This window comes from Narcine bancroftii, chromosome 9 (genome assembly GCF_036971445.1).
Source record: "Narcine bancroftii isolate sNarBan1 chromosome 9, sNarBan1.hap1, whole genome shotgun sequence".
NCBI lineage: Eukaryota > Metazoa > Chordata > Chondrichthyes > Torpediniformes > Narcinidae > Narcine > Narcine bancroftii.
This window is the reverse complement of record NC_091477.1, coordinates 18,129,548-18,143,286: the sequence shown is the minus strand read 5'-3', so window position 1 is coordinate 18,143,286 and position 13,739 is coordinate 18,129,548. Positions and strand designations below refer to the sequence as shown.

Here is a 13,739-nt window from a genome sequence, read left to right as displayed (position 1 = left end):
TCTAGTCGCGTGTCTTCCACCCTGGTAAGTATCCCTCATTTATTTCATATCTGGAAATCAGAATGGAAGCTCTTTGCCCCACTGCCTTGCTCAGGATAAAGGCACGGGCTTCCCAGCAGCTGTGAGAGTTCCGCTGCTCCGGGTCACCAGGAAGATTTGAATTTAGACTTCAGTCTCTGTGTTTTATTGTATTGACCCAGATCCTTAATTCTCAATGCTAAATTACCCATCCCGACACGATTCCGATTCCTTTGTTCATTTATTCTTCGTGGTCGAAGGCGGATCAGAGGATTTATCTGCGCTTGATTCAAACGAGGGGTTGACATGGAGCCACCTTCCGGGGCTGTAGCGAGGATAATGGTGTTTCAATGTTTCCCTTCGCAGTATTTCCCTGCGTTATTTTCTCTCGACTGAGGAGGAGGGGGGGGGGGGGGGGGGTGGACTTTATATGACATTCCCTACATACCTCCACACACACATCGCTGATCGGATTCTATGACACGACCCATTGCCAACAGATTCACAACATGCATGGGTTTGAACTGAAAATGTCCAGAAATTTGAACGAGATTTTGCCTGGCAGTAATTTGGAAGTCGGGAGTGTAAGTGCATCTAACATGAATTCCATCCAACGTGGGGGTGGGGGGACTAGCACAACGTGAGACATAAGCAAGGGGACCTGGGAACGGAATATGGGCCACACCAGTATTGGAGATCCTTGGGAACCCGTCCTCCCTTTTGGCATTTCCAATTCCTTGATGCCATGGATTAATGTTCCAACGACTTGTTCTCATCCTTGTGCCCCCAACACCAGAGAAAGCGAGTCAGCTCGACGATAGCGGATAGACACAGGCACCAGAATAACATTCTGCTGTGATGCTGCAGAATTTCTGAGGAGCTGGGCAATGGATGGCGCAATTAATATAAGGAGTCGGAGGGAAGTGCATTTCACCTTGCATTAAAACACACCCAGACAGACCACTTGTGTCGATAGCGCAAGTTCCGATGCAAGCAGGAAAGTTACCTTCGCGTCACGCTGGTGCGCTGGAAACCAGGAGTGACAATCTGCGGCCCAGGGCCAGATCATACTTTCATTTGATGACATTTTATTTTAAGGCAAGCGTTATTCCCCTGCAGTCAAAGGCCATGGATTCGAAATCCCCGTGGAAGGGTAATTCCGAGTGGCCTCTGTGAAGAAGATTAAATCGTGAAAGCATCTAGAAAGTCTTGTAACTTCTTTGGGGTCCTTTACTGAATGCTTCTCGGGGTCGACACATGCATAAAGATGTGATGATCTATTTTAAAAGATAGTGGGTCTGTTGAATGGCCACGTCTCTTTTGCAACTATTATCCTGAGCGATTTTTATTCACACGTTTGCATATAGGCGATTTGATGCAGTTTAACATTGGTGTTGGTATCATGCATGAAGAACTCTCAGTAAATGTTAAGTCTATCACTGAAATAGACCCTGAAATTGTATGTTCACTGACATGCTTGCAATTAGGAGTGTTTTAAATATTTAGCAAGGAAAGAAGTAATATTTTGCATGTACCAACAACTAGGTAACTATGGTTTTGTTTCCGTGATGACTGGTAAACCTTAGATGGCCCACTGAAGCAATTTGAACTGACAATGCATTATGCAACTTAGGAAGTACCTGAGGAAGCTATTGCTGATGTTTGATCAATGTTTATCCCTCGTAACATCATCTTCATTATTTTATAGCTGCGTATTCTGGTTGGGTACAAATTAGTGCCACATTTCCCATATTACAACTGGCCCTCAGAATCGTGGGATGGGTGTGGTGATGGGGAGGAATGTCTGGTGATGGGACTAATAGCTTTGTGACAATCCAAGGTTGTGAAAAGTAGTAAACAGCAACTTTACCTTTTAGAAAAGATAAATATTAATTCCTATATTAATAGTAAACAATTTCAGTGTAATGGTGTGAAGGTCAAAAAATTAAGTGATCTGAAATAAAGGGAATGATTTATAAATATTCATTTAAAAATGTGTTGGTCATCTCAAATGGTAATTCAAGATGTATAATTTTCTATTGTGATCTGCATATTTCCTTCTCAAGTGCAATCTCACCATCGTCTGTTTTAATTTCACACATCCTATTTTGTTTTCTCTTTCCTGGCTGCCTTACTTGAAAGAGCAGATGCAATGAGAAAATTGTGGGTAGAAAATTTGATGCAACTGGCTGAAGGAGTAAGTCTTCTGAGAATAATCTTTATTTTCTATCCCTCTACTGATTGGTGATTTTTTTTAATTCATTTTCCAAGTTCCAGTAAAAATGAGGATGAAGATTATGAAGATTTGACACTTAATAAAACATGGGTTCTCACTCCAAAGATCTATGAAAGTGATGTAACTCTTATATTGAATAATTTATTGGAAGGCTATGATAATAAGCTCAGGCCTGATATCGGAGGTAAGTGTTCACAGATGTTCATTTTTGAATGAACACTCTTTTCTCTGTATTTGAAAGTCATGAGCCAACTGATCCTCAATAACTTGTAATGTTTTGTTCCAGTGAAGCCAACAATAATTGATACCGACATGTATATTAATAGCATTGGTCCAGTGAATGCTATCAGAATGGTAAGTAATGTGAATATAAATTCTAACTTTTGTGTGTTGAGATTTGAAATTTTAATTAGATTGAAGTTTGAATGATTTGGAACTGTCAGGAAGAATTCCATTCGACATCCTAGAATAGCACAATGGCGCATCTGGTTGAGTGCCAGCAACCTGGGTTTAACTGTAACCTCATGCTGTTTCTGTGGTGTTTGCATGTTCTCTTTGTGACTGGCTTAGTTTTCTCTGAGCTGCTCTGTCCTCCCACAGCCCAAAGATGAGTCAGTTAATTAGCCATTGTAAATTGTTCCAAGCATGTAGGTGAGGGGTAAAATCTGGGATGAGTTGATGAGAATGAGGTACAGTAGAAAATTGCTTTAATGTCTGATTAATTGTTGATAGTTGGCACAGACGTGGAGGTACAAATCCCTATTCATGCAGTATCTCTCTACAACTCTGACATCAGTAGTAAACGATTACAAAGAGTCACCATAATACATCATTAAGATTTAATTCAACAGATTGACAGAAACTTAGTAAAACAGGTAGCCATAGTTCTGCAAATGGTTAATGCTTATGACCAGTGATAAACTCCTGAGATGTGATTGCTGAAGAACACCTGGGTCATATCCACTAACATATTTTAACTAGTTTATACCTTACTCATTGTATGTGTGTACATTTAAGTTAATCCACAACTTTGCTCCCCTTAAACCAAGTCTTGCTCATTCATCACACTTTTGTCTTCTGACTGAAAATGGTATTCAGACAGATTTCATTGGGGCTTTTGCTTTTTGGTATTCTGCAAAATCATCATTCATTTATACCATGCAGTATCTTGTTCACCTCCTGATGCATATTAGATGAAGTATTGCTGCATTTGAGCTGTTGTTGGTAGTTCATTTTCTGCACAGTATTTAGTCCACCTGAATTTGCTGATTTTAGAAAAAGATAAAGGAAAAAGAAAAAAAAAATGGAATCTGATTGTGTCCTTGAAGATGAATAGTTTAAAAGAGGAAAAGTCCACCTGTGTGAGAAAAAACAGATAATGAATATAAGAGACAACATAAATCCAGTGGTAAAAATATAAGACTCAGTAATGCAAGGATTAATTGGGACAGGTTACAGAGCTGCATTAAAGTGGAAGATGGATAAGAAGTGGAGAGGACTAGAAGAACCCACTGACAGACTGAAATAAATTGATGGGAGTGGAGGCTGGTTTGGAACTTAAAATTGACATTATCAAACTAGTTAGATTTAATGACATGTCTTTCATATCTCATTTTTATTTGGGATATTTTTAATCAAATATCATATTATTTGACATTTATTGGATCATATCCAAATTTGTATCTAAATGTATGACAAATCTCCAGGGCACATTTCAAAATAGTGACACTGCAATGTTCAATTAACATCTGTGGAATTAAATTTGTACTGCTCTTGAAGTAAAATCACCCAAATTTATTAAAGGCAAGCGAGTGTTAATTTTTTTGTAATAGAAATTATAAATGAATAGAAAATATTTATTGTAGGACAATAAAAAATTACTCCTTTTCACATAGGCTATGAATTATTGTCACTGATTTTAATTAATGAAGGCCTTCTTGACTTTTCTCTGCCTGCTAGTTGAAAGAGCTGGTACCTTTTAAAAATGTTTGCAAATTTTGTCAATTGCAATATTATTTGTAACCACAAAAATAGCAGCAAACTTTTGTCTTATATTTTATGTTTAAATGCATTTTTCACTTTCCTAAAAGTTGAAATAAGATAATTTTATTCACGATGTTTGCGATTTTTCTGTCATGCAGCAGCATTGGAAATCTTTTCAAATTTAATCCACGTTAAATACATCACTAAATGGTTAAAAAAAAAAGCATTTACTTTCAATCATTCATTTCAAGCGCAATGGATCATTTTATAAGCTATAACCACAGCATTAATTGTACCAATTAAATAAGAAGAGATATGGCCATAACTTGCACTTGCCAAAGTCACGATATCTTTCTTAATCACAACCATAAAACTTAAATTCAATATCAGAAAATTTAAATTCCATCTAAAATAGAAATAATACTTTTGGCATAGTTATCAAAAAATAAAACAGATGAATCAAAACAAAAGGATATTTTTGTCAATTTTCAAAAGAAGAAAACTTGGACCAAATCTCTAAACCAATGGACTATTTTCTTGAATTAAAAGCTTTGGGGAATTACCATTGGTTTTCATACAATGATCAGAGAATCAAAGGCAATCCAGAACTTAAAAATGGGATATGTATGCTTCTTTTTAAAAAAAATATTGTAAATCAATTTTGAAAAAAAAAACATCAATTTCATTTTAGACTAAATATGGTGTTCTCTATTATGAATGCAAACTGTTTGCAAACATGCCCAAATTAGTGATGGAAATGAATTCTGTAGACATTTTGGAAATCAAATGTTAACTTTTAATATCTGATGCTTGCAACTTTCAATTGGTAAGCTATCTGATAATCCATAGTCCAAACATTCTCAGTTTTATTAAAAACAAAATATTTATCATCTAATCACTGCTACTATATTGCTGGGTTAGATTTCCCCTGCCATCCTCTGTAGTCAGGAAGAACATCAACAGAAAATGAGTAAAAAATGTTACAGTGAGGTTTGTGGATATCTCAACACTCTGAGCTATTGGAAGGACATTTGACCCAAAACTATTAACGGGTAATTGGTCTGTTTCTACCTGTAACATTTTGCTCTTACCCTATTTATAAACTGCAAGTGATAGCTTGGATGATCTCTCAAAGATTTCTCAAGAGGCAACTGGCTTGATGTGAAAGATGAACATGGGTTCCAAGAAATTGTGGTAATTCCCAAAATATTGCTGTAGCTAATCACAAAATGAATGAAAAAAATCTAATTTTCTGTGCCGTGTGCTTCTTTTAATGGAATGCCTGAAATTAGACCCACCTTTGAAGCAATTCCACACAATCAATGTCCTATACTCTGATTCATTACATTGTGAACCTGGCATACTGCATCATCTGTGTCTAAGATTGCAAATCTTAGCATTCAATTATTTTCACTAACAGTCTTTTAAAATTCCATTAATTCGATTTAGCAAGAACTAAGAAGATTCGTGCCAATATAATCACTTTAATCTTATTATCTTTGAAGAAGTCAAAAATATTAATTTAAATATCATTAGTTTCAGTGAAATTGACCATTGGTTCCTATTGATTATATTTTTTCTATATTTAAAAGATAATTTGACTGCATCAACATAATATTCATATCCTACTTAATTTTTTTTACTTTAATGCATGCTCAATTCCACCAGTTGGTTAAAATGAAGAAATTATCCAATTTGTCAGGTACTAGTCTGAAATTTAAAAAAAAGATCTAATGGATACATTTAAATGTTTCATCGCTAAACACACATAAACCAAGGCAATAAAAATTTATCATAAGTTAAACCTTTTGGAATTGGACAGTTCCTTGTTGCAACTCTCTGCCTTTGTGAAGGCAACAAAAAAAAGCATTTATTTTTCAATAATTTTCATGATGGAAACTGCATGATTGAGGGTCATTTAATTTATCTCATCATACCTTATGATGAGAGTTAGTTTCCTTCAGAGGTGTCTGGCCATCTATCTTTTGGAAATAATGTGCAGGAATGATTCAGTTCTCATGATATTCTCAGGCATAGAACTGAAATATACACCTGAATGAATATAATTCATGAACTAAGAATTTATTCTTAAATCACAGTGAAGAGTTAAGGACAAATTTTATGATGACCCCCTCCCCCTACCCCCCATTGCTTGTTTTATAATAGCAAGCCTTCCTGTTCCATTTAATTTCACTAAAGCAGGCAGTAGGATAACAATTTCTTCTTCTAGTTCCTAAGCCTAACATATTTTATGACATTAGAAAAGAAATGCTCTTTATACATTTATTCTACTAGGTTGGACATTATTAGTGAAATGATATATGTGTTAAAACTGCTCTATAAAAAAATATATTCAGAAAAATACATTAATACTGAATTACTCTAAAAAAAATTGCCTAACATTATTAAAATATGTTACCACAACTTTTTAATTTGGAGCTGGAGCTGAATCCTTATTTTCCCCTACTGCTAATCTAATTCAATATGCAAGCATTAAATCACACTAAGCATGCAATTAAATACTGTGATGTCAATTTTAACTGACCACAATATTAGCATTGCTGCTTGTCACCTTTTATTTAAAAAAAATCCTCAATATTCATTTCCGTGGAAAGATGAATAAAAATTTATTCTAACGGCAAGGTACAGAACTCTCACTCAATGGTCAGATTTAGACAGGCGCATTAAGCAATTAAATATGCTTCCTTTTATGCTATGACAGTTTTCTTGAATTTCAAGGCAGGAACACTACCGATTGAAAGGCAAGAATCATTATTCACTGTTAAGTTCCAATTAAATTTTATTTTATAACACTACAGGTTTACCACTGCTTTTTCACCTGCTCTCCATAGAAAGGAGAATGGTCTGAAAGTATGCTGTAAAATTTGAAGTACCTGGACTGATTTGTATCAATGTCTGTCATAGATTTAAGAATATCAAGAGCTCAGAATCAAAATCAAAAGGAATATAATAAAGCAAACAATATTTCATGTACACATATACAGATGGAATCGATCTTATCGAACATAGTCATTCTCTCCATGTGTATGGTTAAATGGGTTTACTTTTGAACATGGCAAAACTTGTTGAGTGCTCAACAGTTAACCTATGCTTTAACAATGAAGAATTCATGGAAAAAATAATGTATAAGAAGAATTATGCATACCATTGAAATTTTGTTTGTCAACAAGAATATTAATTGCATTATATCCTGGATCTATTCAACAGGAATATACCATTGATATATTTTTTGCTCAAACATGGTATGATAGACGTCTCAAATTTAATAGTACAATGAAGGTCCTTAGACTCAACAGCAACATGGTTGGAAAAATATGGATACCAGACACATTCTTCAGAAATTCAAAGAAGGCAGATGCCCATTGGATAACGACCCCAAATCGAATGCTTAGGATTTGGAATGATGGAAGAATATTATACACACTAAGGTAACACAAGTTAGTACATTGCTCTTTTGTTAACGTAAAAGAAAAAAGTTAACTCCGACCTTTGAACAATTGAGTGCATTTGTCAACTGCAATATAACCAAGTTGACTTATTTATTGTTAAATATCAATGTTCAAAGTTCTGATTTATTGTTAGAGTACATATGTGACTTCACATACAACCCTGAGATTTTTTTTCCCCTGCGGGCCAGGCAGAATTTCTTCTTATCTGGCATTCAAAAATCTACTCAAGAAAAGATACATTGACAAAAGAAAGAAATGTAAGCAAGAAGGAACTCCAAACAAATTGTGTAATACAGAAAATAAATATTCAATAATAAATAATGTGCAGATTAAGAGTCCTTAAATGAGTCTCTAATTATTTAAGAACCTGAGGGGTGGCAACTGTTCCTGAACCTGGTGGTATGAGTATCATTTTATTTTCAAGTTATTAGTTCCATTGATCCTGATTGGCAAATGACTGATCCATTGGAGAACTATTCATTTGAATTTTCCTGTGAAATTAAGATGATTTTGCTGAGTACATTTCGACGAACAAATTTCTTTACTATTAAATGGAAAATGGGGACTGTGAACTGTGTACCTATAGATCAGGAAATGTGAAAATTGGATAGTCACTCAGTCATGACCAAAAAGATAATAAATGGCACCATAATTGGTCTATGCTATAGGTGCTCTGTAAGAGATTACGTAAATTGATATGTAAGTGGGGGAAAAAAGTTGAGAACCACTGGGTTTGATTTTTACCACTTCTGTGAAATTCATAATACTTTAAAATTGTGAACATAAGAGAACAACAAGACCTCTGGACTTTGGTGACTTGAGAAAAAAACAGCAGGGAGTGAAAATGATCCAGGCTGAATTTGTAAAAAAAACAGGAATAGATCAGGAAAGTAAGATTATCTTAAGAGACACTGAAAGGAAACAGAAGAGTGATAACTATCTTTAAAATTGGGAAGCTTAAAATTGCTGAGTAGAAATTTAGGAGTTGAAATATTTCCACTTAAATTTTAAATGTAGACATATAGCACAAGAGCAGGCCTTTTCAGCCCGTGAGTCTGTGCCACCTCATTTACACCCCATTAACTCACACCCCCAGTACGGTTTGAATGGTGGGAGGAAACCGGAGCCCCCGGAGAAAACCCACGCAGACATGGGGAGAACGTATAAACTCTCTACAGACACCGTGGGGTTCGAACCCCGGTCCGGTCCCGATCGCTGGCGCTGTAAAGGGGTTGCGTTAACTGCTACATTACCCGTGCCACCCTTATGAGCCATAAAAGTTGATAGAGATTGAAATAAAAGTAATCACATCAATAAAAGCATACTGAAGTAGTTAAAGATGCTTAATAAAATTAACTTATGTTTTATTTTTCTAAGACTGCAAATCCTAAAGAGTATTGGACGATTTTAGGAAGAGTTGATATTTTTCTAAGACTAATGGTGAATGTATACTTTTCAAACAATTTGTGGCGGTTCATAATTTATCAAATATCTCTTTCTTGCCTCATGGCACTGGATCACTGACAAAAAAAACCCACCACTAAACCTGCTGCAATTAAAACAGTGATATCTGTTCTCCCTTAATTAGCTAATTAAAACACCATTAAATAATTATGACAAAATGGGGCAATGGGCTTTAGGTAGTGCCATTAAGTACCTCCAATTACTGCTTAACTACCACTATTGAAAATTTGGATTAACTATTTTTTTTTTACCATAATTTGTAGATTAGCTTGAATTTAGATACATTATTTGAATTGGTGACATCAGCAAAACATTTCATTTATGACAAATGGTAATGAGTGCATTAATATTTTGGTGGCTGCAAAATGTTGTTAGGAAGATTAATGTTCCCATGGTTCTTCAGGAAATATTTAAGTTCCAAAGGATTTATAACATAAACAATAATAATGTGTATACAGCATGCAAAGCATCTCAACAACAGTCTGGGAATTGCGATCTCATTTTCCTTTAACGTGAAATATTGGAACTAAAAAAAGTGATAGCAATGGGATTTACTTTTGATAAACTATAACAGTTCCCATGTTATAATTGCCCATTTAAGAAATGATGAACTATATTATTGTAATTGTTTTCTGCTTAATAGTGCCACCAATGTACATTGCATTGTATATATCACTTTCATGCTCCAAAGATATTCATTATTTTTACTCTCATGTCCCAAATGTGGAATTTATTCCAGAGTCTTTCATATATGTGTAGATAATTTTTTTTTGCCATAATAAGAGTATTTCTGTCAAAATGAAATAGTTCTCCCAGGTATTTCACTAAATTGATACATCACTATTTTTAGGTTGACAATTGATGCTGAATGCCAGCTTCAACTGCATAACTTCCCAATGGATGAGCACTCCTGCCCATTGGAATTCTCAAGCTGTATGTATTAGTTCTTAACACAGTTTTTTTTTTAGTTCATGATAAATCATTTATGTACTGCTATTTAAAACAGAAATGATTTCTGTTGGAGCATAGCAGTGTGCTTGAAATAATATTTTGTCACAGTAAAGATTGTTGAAGATAGATGACAAAACTGGGGCAACATGGTTGGCGTAGAAGTTAGCGCAACGCCTTTACAGCACCAGTGATTGGGTCTGGGGTTCCGAATCCTGTGCTGTCTGTAAGGAGTTTGTACATTCTCCCCATGGATTTTCCCCTGGGGCTCCAGTTTGGGTGTAAATTGGGTGGCAGGGTCTTGAGGGCCGAAATGGCCTGTTGCTGTGCTGTACTCTAAATTTAAAATTTAAATTTAAATTAAAAATTTATGAATTATATACCTTGTGTTAGTTTTCTTCCTAATATACCTTGTGTTTACAAATACTACATAATAGATAATGTGAGAATAGTATCGACTGGCAGTTTTACTGTTAATTCTAAATTCTTCATTGGGACTCCTCATCTGTTTTTAAATTTATTTTTCAATCAATATGGAGTTACAAAACAAACCAAGTCAAAGAAACATTACAGATATATACAATAAAATACCAAGATGAACTACATGTTGATATACAAAGAAGGAAGAATTAATACCTTATCACAATTATCAAATTCTGCACTATTGTTTATAAATACAAAATTACACACCACCAATCCTTAAAAGAAAAGTAGGAAACAAAAAAGAAAGAAAAGAGTAAAGAGAAAAAGAGAAATAATCCCCTCCCTCAAAGGAAAAGAAAAAAAGAGAAAAGATAAAAGGTGTAATTCTCCCACATGATGTGACAAAATCATCTCTTTTCCAAAACCATTAATTACATGAAACATTTAAGGGATAAATATCTTGACATAGACATTGCTAGAGATATTGGAGATAGTGGTATTGGAGATCAGAGGGTGGAATCATGAAAGGTTAACCCCAGTATATTTTAAATAAGGGTTCCATATTCTTTAAAAAACATTGTAACAATTTATTAGGTTGTAAGTAATCTTCTCCAGGGGAACACAATGATGCATTTCTGACTCCCAGTGGGTCAGACTCAGTTGGGAATCAGATTTACAAGTAATGGCTATGCTTTTCAAGGCCACTGCTAAAGCAAGCTTAACAAATTTCAATTGATATTTCTCGACAGCCTTATTTCAGGTCTTACATTTGCTAATTTCCCCAATAAAAACAATTCTGGCACCTGACAGTATCAAATTCCAGCAATTTGTTCCAAGAGATTCCCTAAATCTTCTCAGAAGGATCTCACCATAGGGCAGGAGCAGGTGAAATGCAAAAAGGTCCCTATGTCTTGACCACATTGAAAAATTAGATAATTCATATTTCCATTTATTTACTTTTTGCAGAGTAAGGTACAGCTGGTGCAAAAATTCATATTGTACCAGCCTATACATTTCATTAATTGTATTGCTCATACTGTCCTGACATAGGTCAGACCAGCAAAATGGATGAATTACTATACCTAAATCTGATTCCCATCTCTCTCCTGACTTATATAGCCCTTGTTTAAGGGCTTCTGCCTAAAGTAAGAAATACATTTTTGAAATAATTTTCTTTGTGATCCCCTTTCGAACCAGAGTCTCTATTTCAGTACATTGCGGTAAGATCAGGGCTGAACCTAATGTATCCCTTAAATTAGATCTTAACTGAATATAGCAGAAAAAGAGTGTATTTAAAACTCCAAATTTAATCCTGATTGGTTCAATTGTCATAAATTGTCCCTGCTCAAAACAATCTTCGATATATTTGATCCCACTCTGAGACCAAGTTTCTAGAATTTTATTATCAATTGTTAATGGTTAATGGAATTAATTTATTTTGAGCTAGGGGTGTTTGGAGTGAGGCTTCCCCTAATACCAATTGTAGTAATATGTTTTATCAGGGGGCTTCCTTGGGACCAAATAGTAATTTAGAATTCCATTTATATGTACATTTTTCTGCTATCTTCTCACTAACCTTTTGCAGTTCCAATTTTATCCAAGATGACTTGTCTCCTTCGTCGAAGAGGGAGGTGACAAATTTCACTTGGGTTACCCAAAAATATTTTTTGAAGTCAGGGTTTTAATCCTCTCAGTTCATAATTCCAGGTTAATTTATCAATAGAGACTCCGGGAAACTTATCCTTCCATAGAAACTTCCTAATATTTAAATTATGAAAGAATTATTGTGGTACTAAAACAGGTAGGTTTTGGAAAAGATATTATAATTTAGGTATTATATTCTTATCTTTAATAGACAAATATCCTTGTTCACTATGTGGTAATATTAATTATTATGTTAGTATTGATTTTTAATTTATGTACCTAATTACATTGATATAGAAAAACAAGATGGTGGTGGCCTATGACTCTAAGTGTGAGATCTTTAATTCAGGGGAGTATAGAAAGATTCTAGGTGTTAGATTCAATGACAAGGCCAGGTACACAACCGTATCATGAGCAAGACCCACCCACATAATCTCCAGGTTCTTTTGGAAATGAGCCTGGATGGATGGAGGCACAAATTAATTGGCAGGATACTGTCAATTATCAATAAGATCTTAAGGATGTGAATGGTGTTTCAATATTTTCCCAGTATAAACAAAATTGAAAGCAATAAGGATCCAGACCCAGATATGTTTTAATCTGAAAAACCTAAGGATTTATTTGTTTGAGCATATATTTATCTCATCATACCTCAGCTATTCCCATATCTCTGCTCATGGACTTGTTAACCCCATTTTATTGTAAATCTGATTCCTCATCAATTTTGTCCTCTTCAGAAATGACTCATATTTTAGACATACACTATCAATTCCTATCCACGTTAAACACAACACTGCAGTTAGAAGGTTAAAGCACACATTTTCTCAATGCCCAAGCATCAATTCCTGGGTTGAGTGGCTTTCTTGTTCTTTTGTGACATTGTCTGATCTTATGATTGAGGCTATCTCCCAATTGCCATCACAAGATTCAGAATTTGACTTTGGAAGATTTTGTGGATAGGATCTTCATCATGACTCAGATGGCGCACTCGGTCACTAGGTAAGATTGGTTAGATTTTCCACCTCTGGAAGCTTTTTGTTCTTTTCTGATTAGAAGACCTAGCACTCACTATCAGACCACAGTTTTAAAATGTAAGAAAGAGATTTGTGAATTTACTTAACTCTTAATTACAGATGGCTATCCTAAAGATGAAATAATATACCAGTGGAAACAAAGTTCTGTTGAGGTTGGTGACACGCGCTCCTGGAGATTGTATCAGTTTGCATTTATTGGATTGAGAAATTCAACAGAGTTTGTCAAGACTACTTCAGGTAAATCATTTCTCCAATGCTACTTATGAATTAGCAAAGTCATTTGTATTCCCATTGAGTGATCATATTTTCAAGAAATGGACATAAAACATCTGTGTAGATAGGTCAGTTATAACTAGAATCTTCAAATGTAGAGCACAGAACATTAAAGCACAATACAGGCCCTTTGGCACCCGATGTTGTACTGATCCATAAGTTCCTTAAAAAAAAAGTCCCAAGTTCACGCTACCCCTTAACTCTCTATTATTTTTTTCATCCTTGTGCCTGTCTCTTTCTTCTTTG

The 13,739-nt window shown here is 34.8% G+C and overlaps 1 protein-coding gene across 8 annotated transcripts in view; it reads left to right on the top strand.

Moving 5' to 3' along the window:
- Positions 1–2,278: 2,278 nt before the first annotated feature.
- The window catches only part of LOC138742835 (gamma-aminobutyric acid receptor subunit gamma-2), a 56,520-nt gene continuing 45,059 nt past the window's right edge, over positions 2,279–13,739 (top strand). For 7 of the 8 annotated variants that reach the window (XM_069897753.1, XM_069897751.1, XM_069897756.1 and 4 more), the window contains exons 1-5: positions 2,297–2,438; positions 2,541–2,608; positions 7,466–7,686; positions 10,022–10,104; positions 13,320–13,457. In XM_069897753.1, coding sequence (XP_069753854.1) covers positions 2,567–2,608; positions 7,466–7,686; positions 10,022–10,104; positions 13,320–13,457 — 484 coding nt within the window. In that variant the 5' untranslated portion in view covers positions 2,297–2,438; positions 2,541–2,566. Of the gene's footprint in view, positions 2,439–2,540; positions 2,609–7,465; positions 7,687–10,021; positions 10,105–13,319; positions 13,458–13,739 lie in introns of all 8 variants that reach the window. The other variant, XM_069897749.1, reaches the window with a different exon arrangement.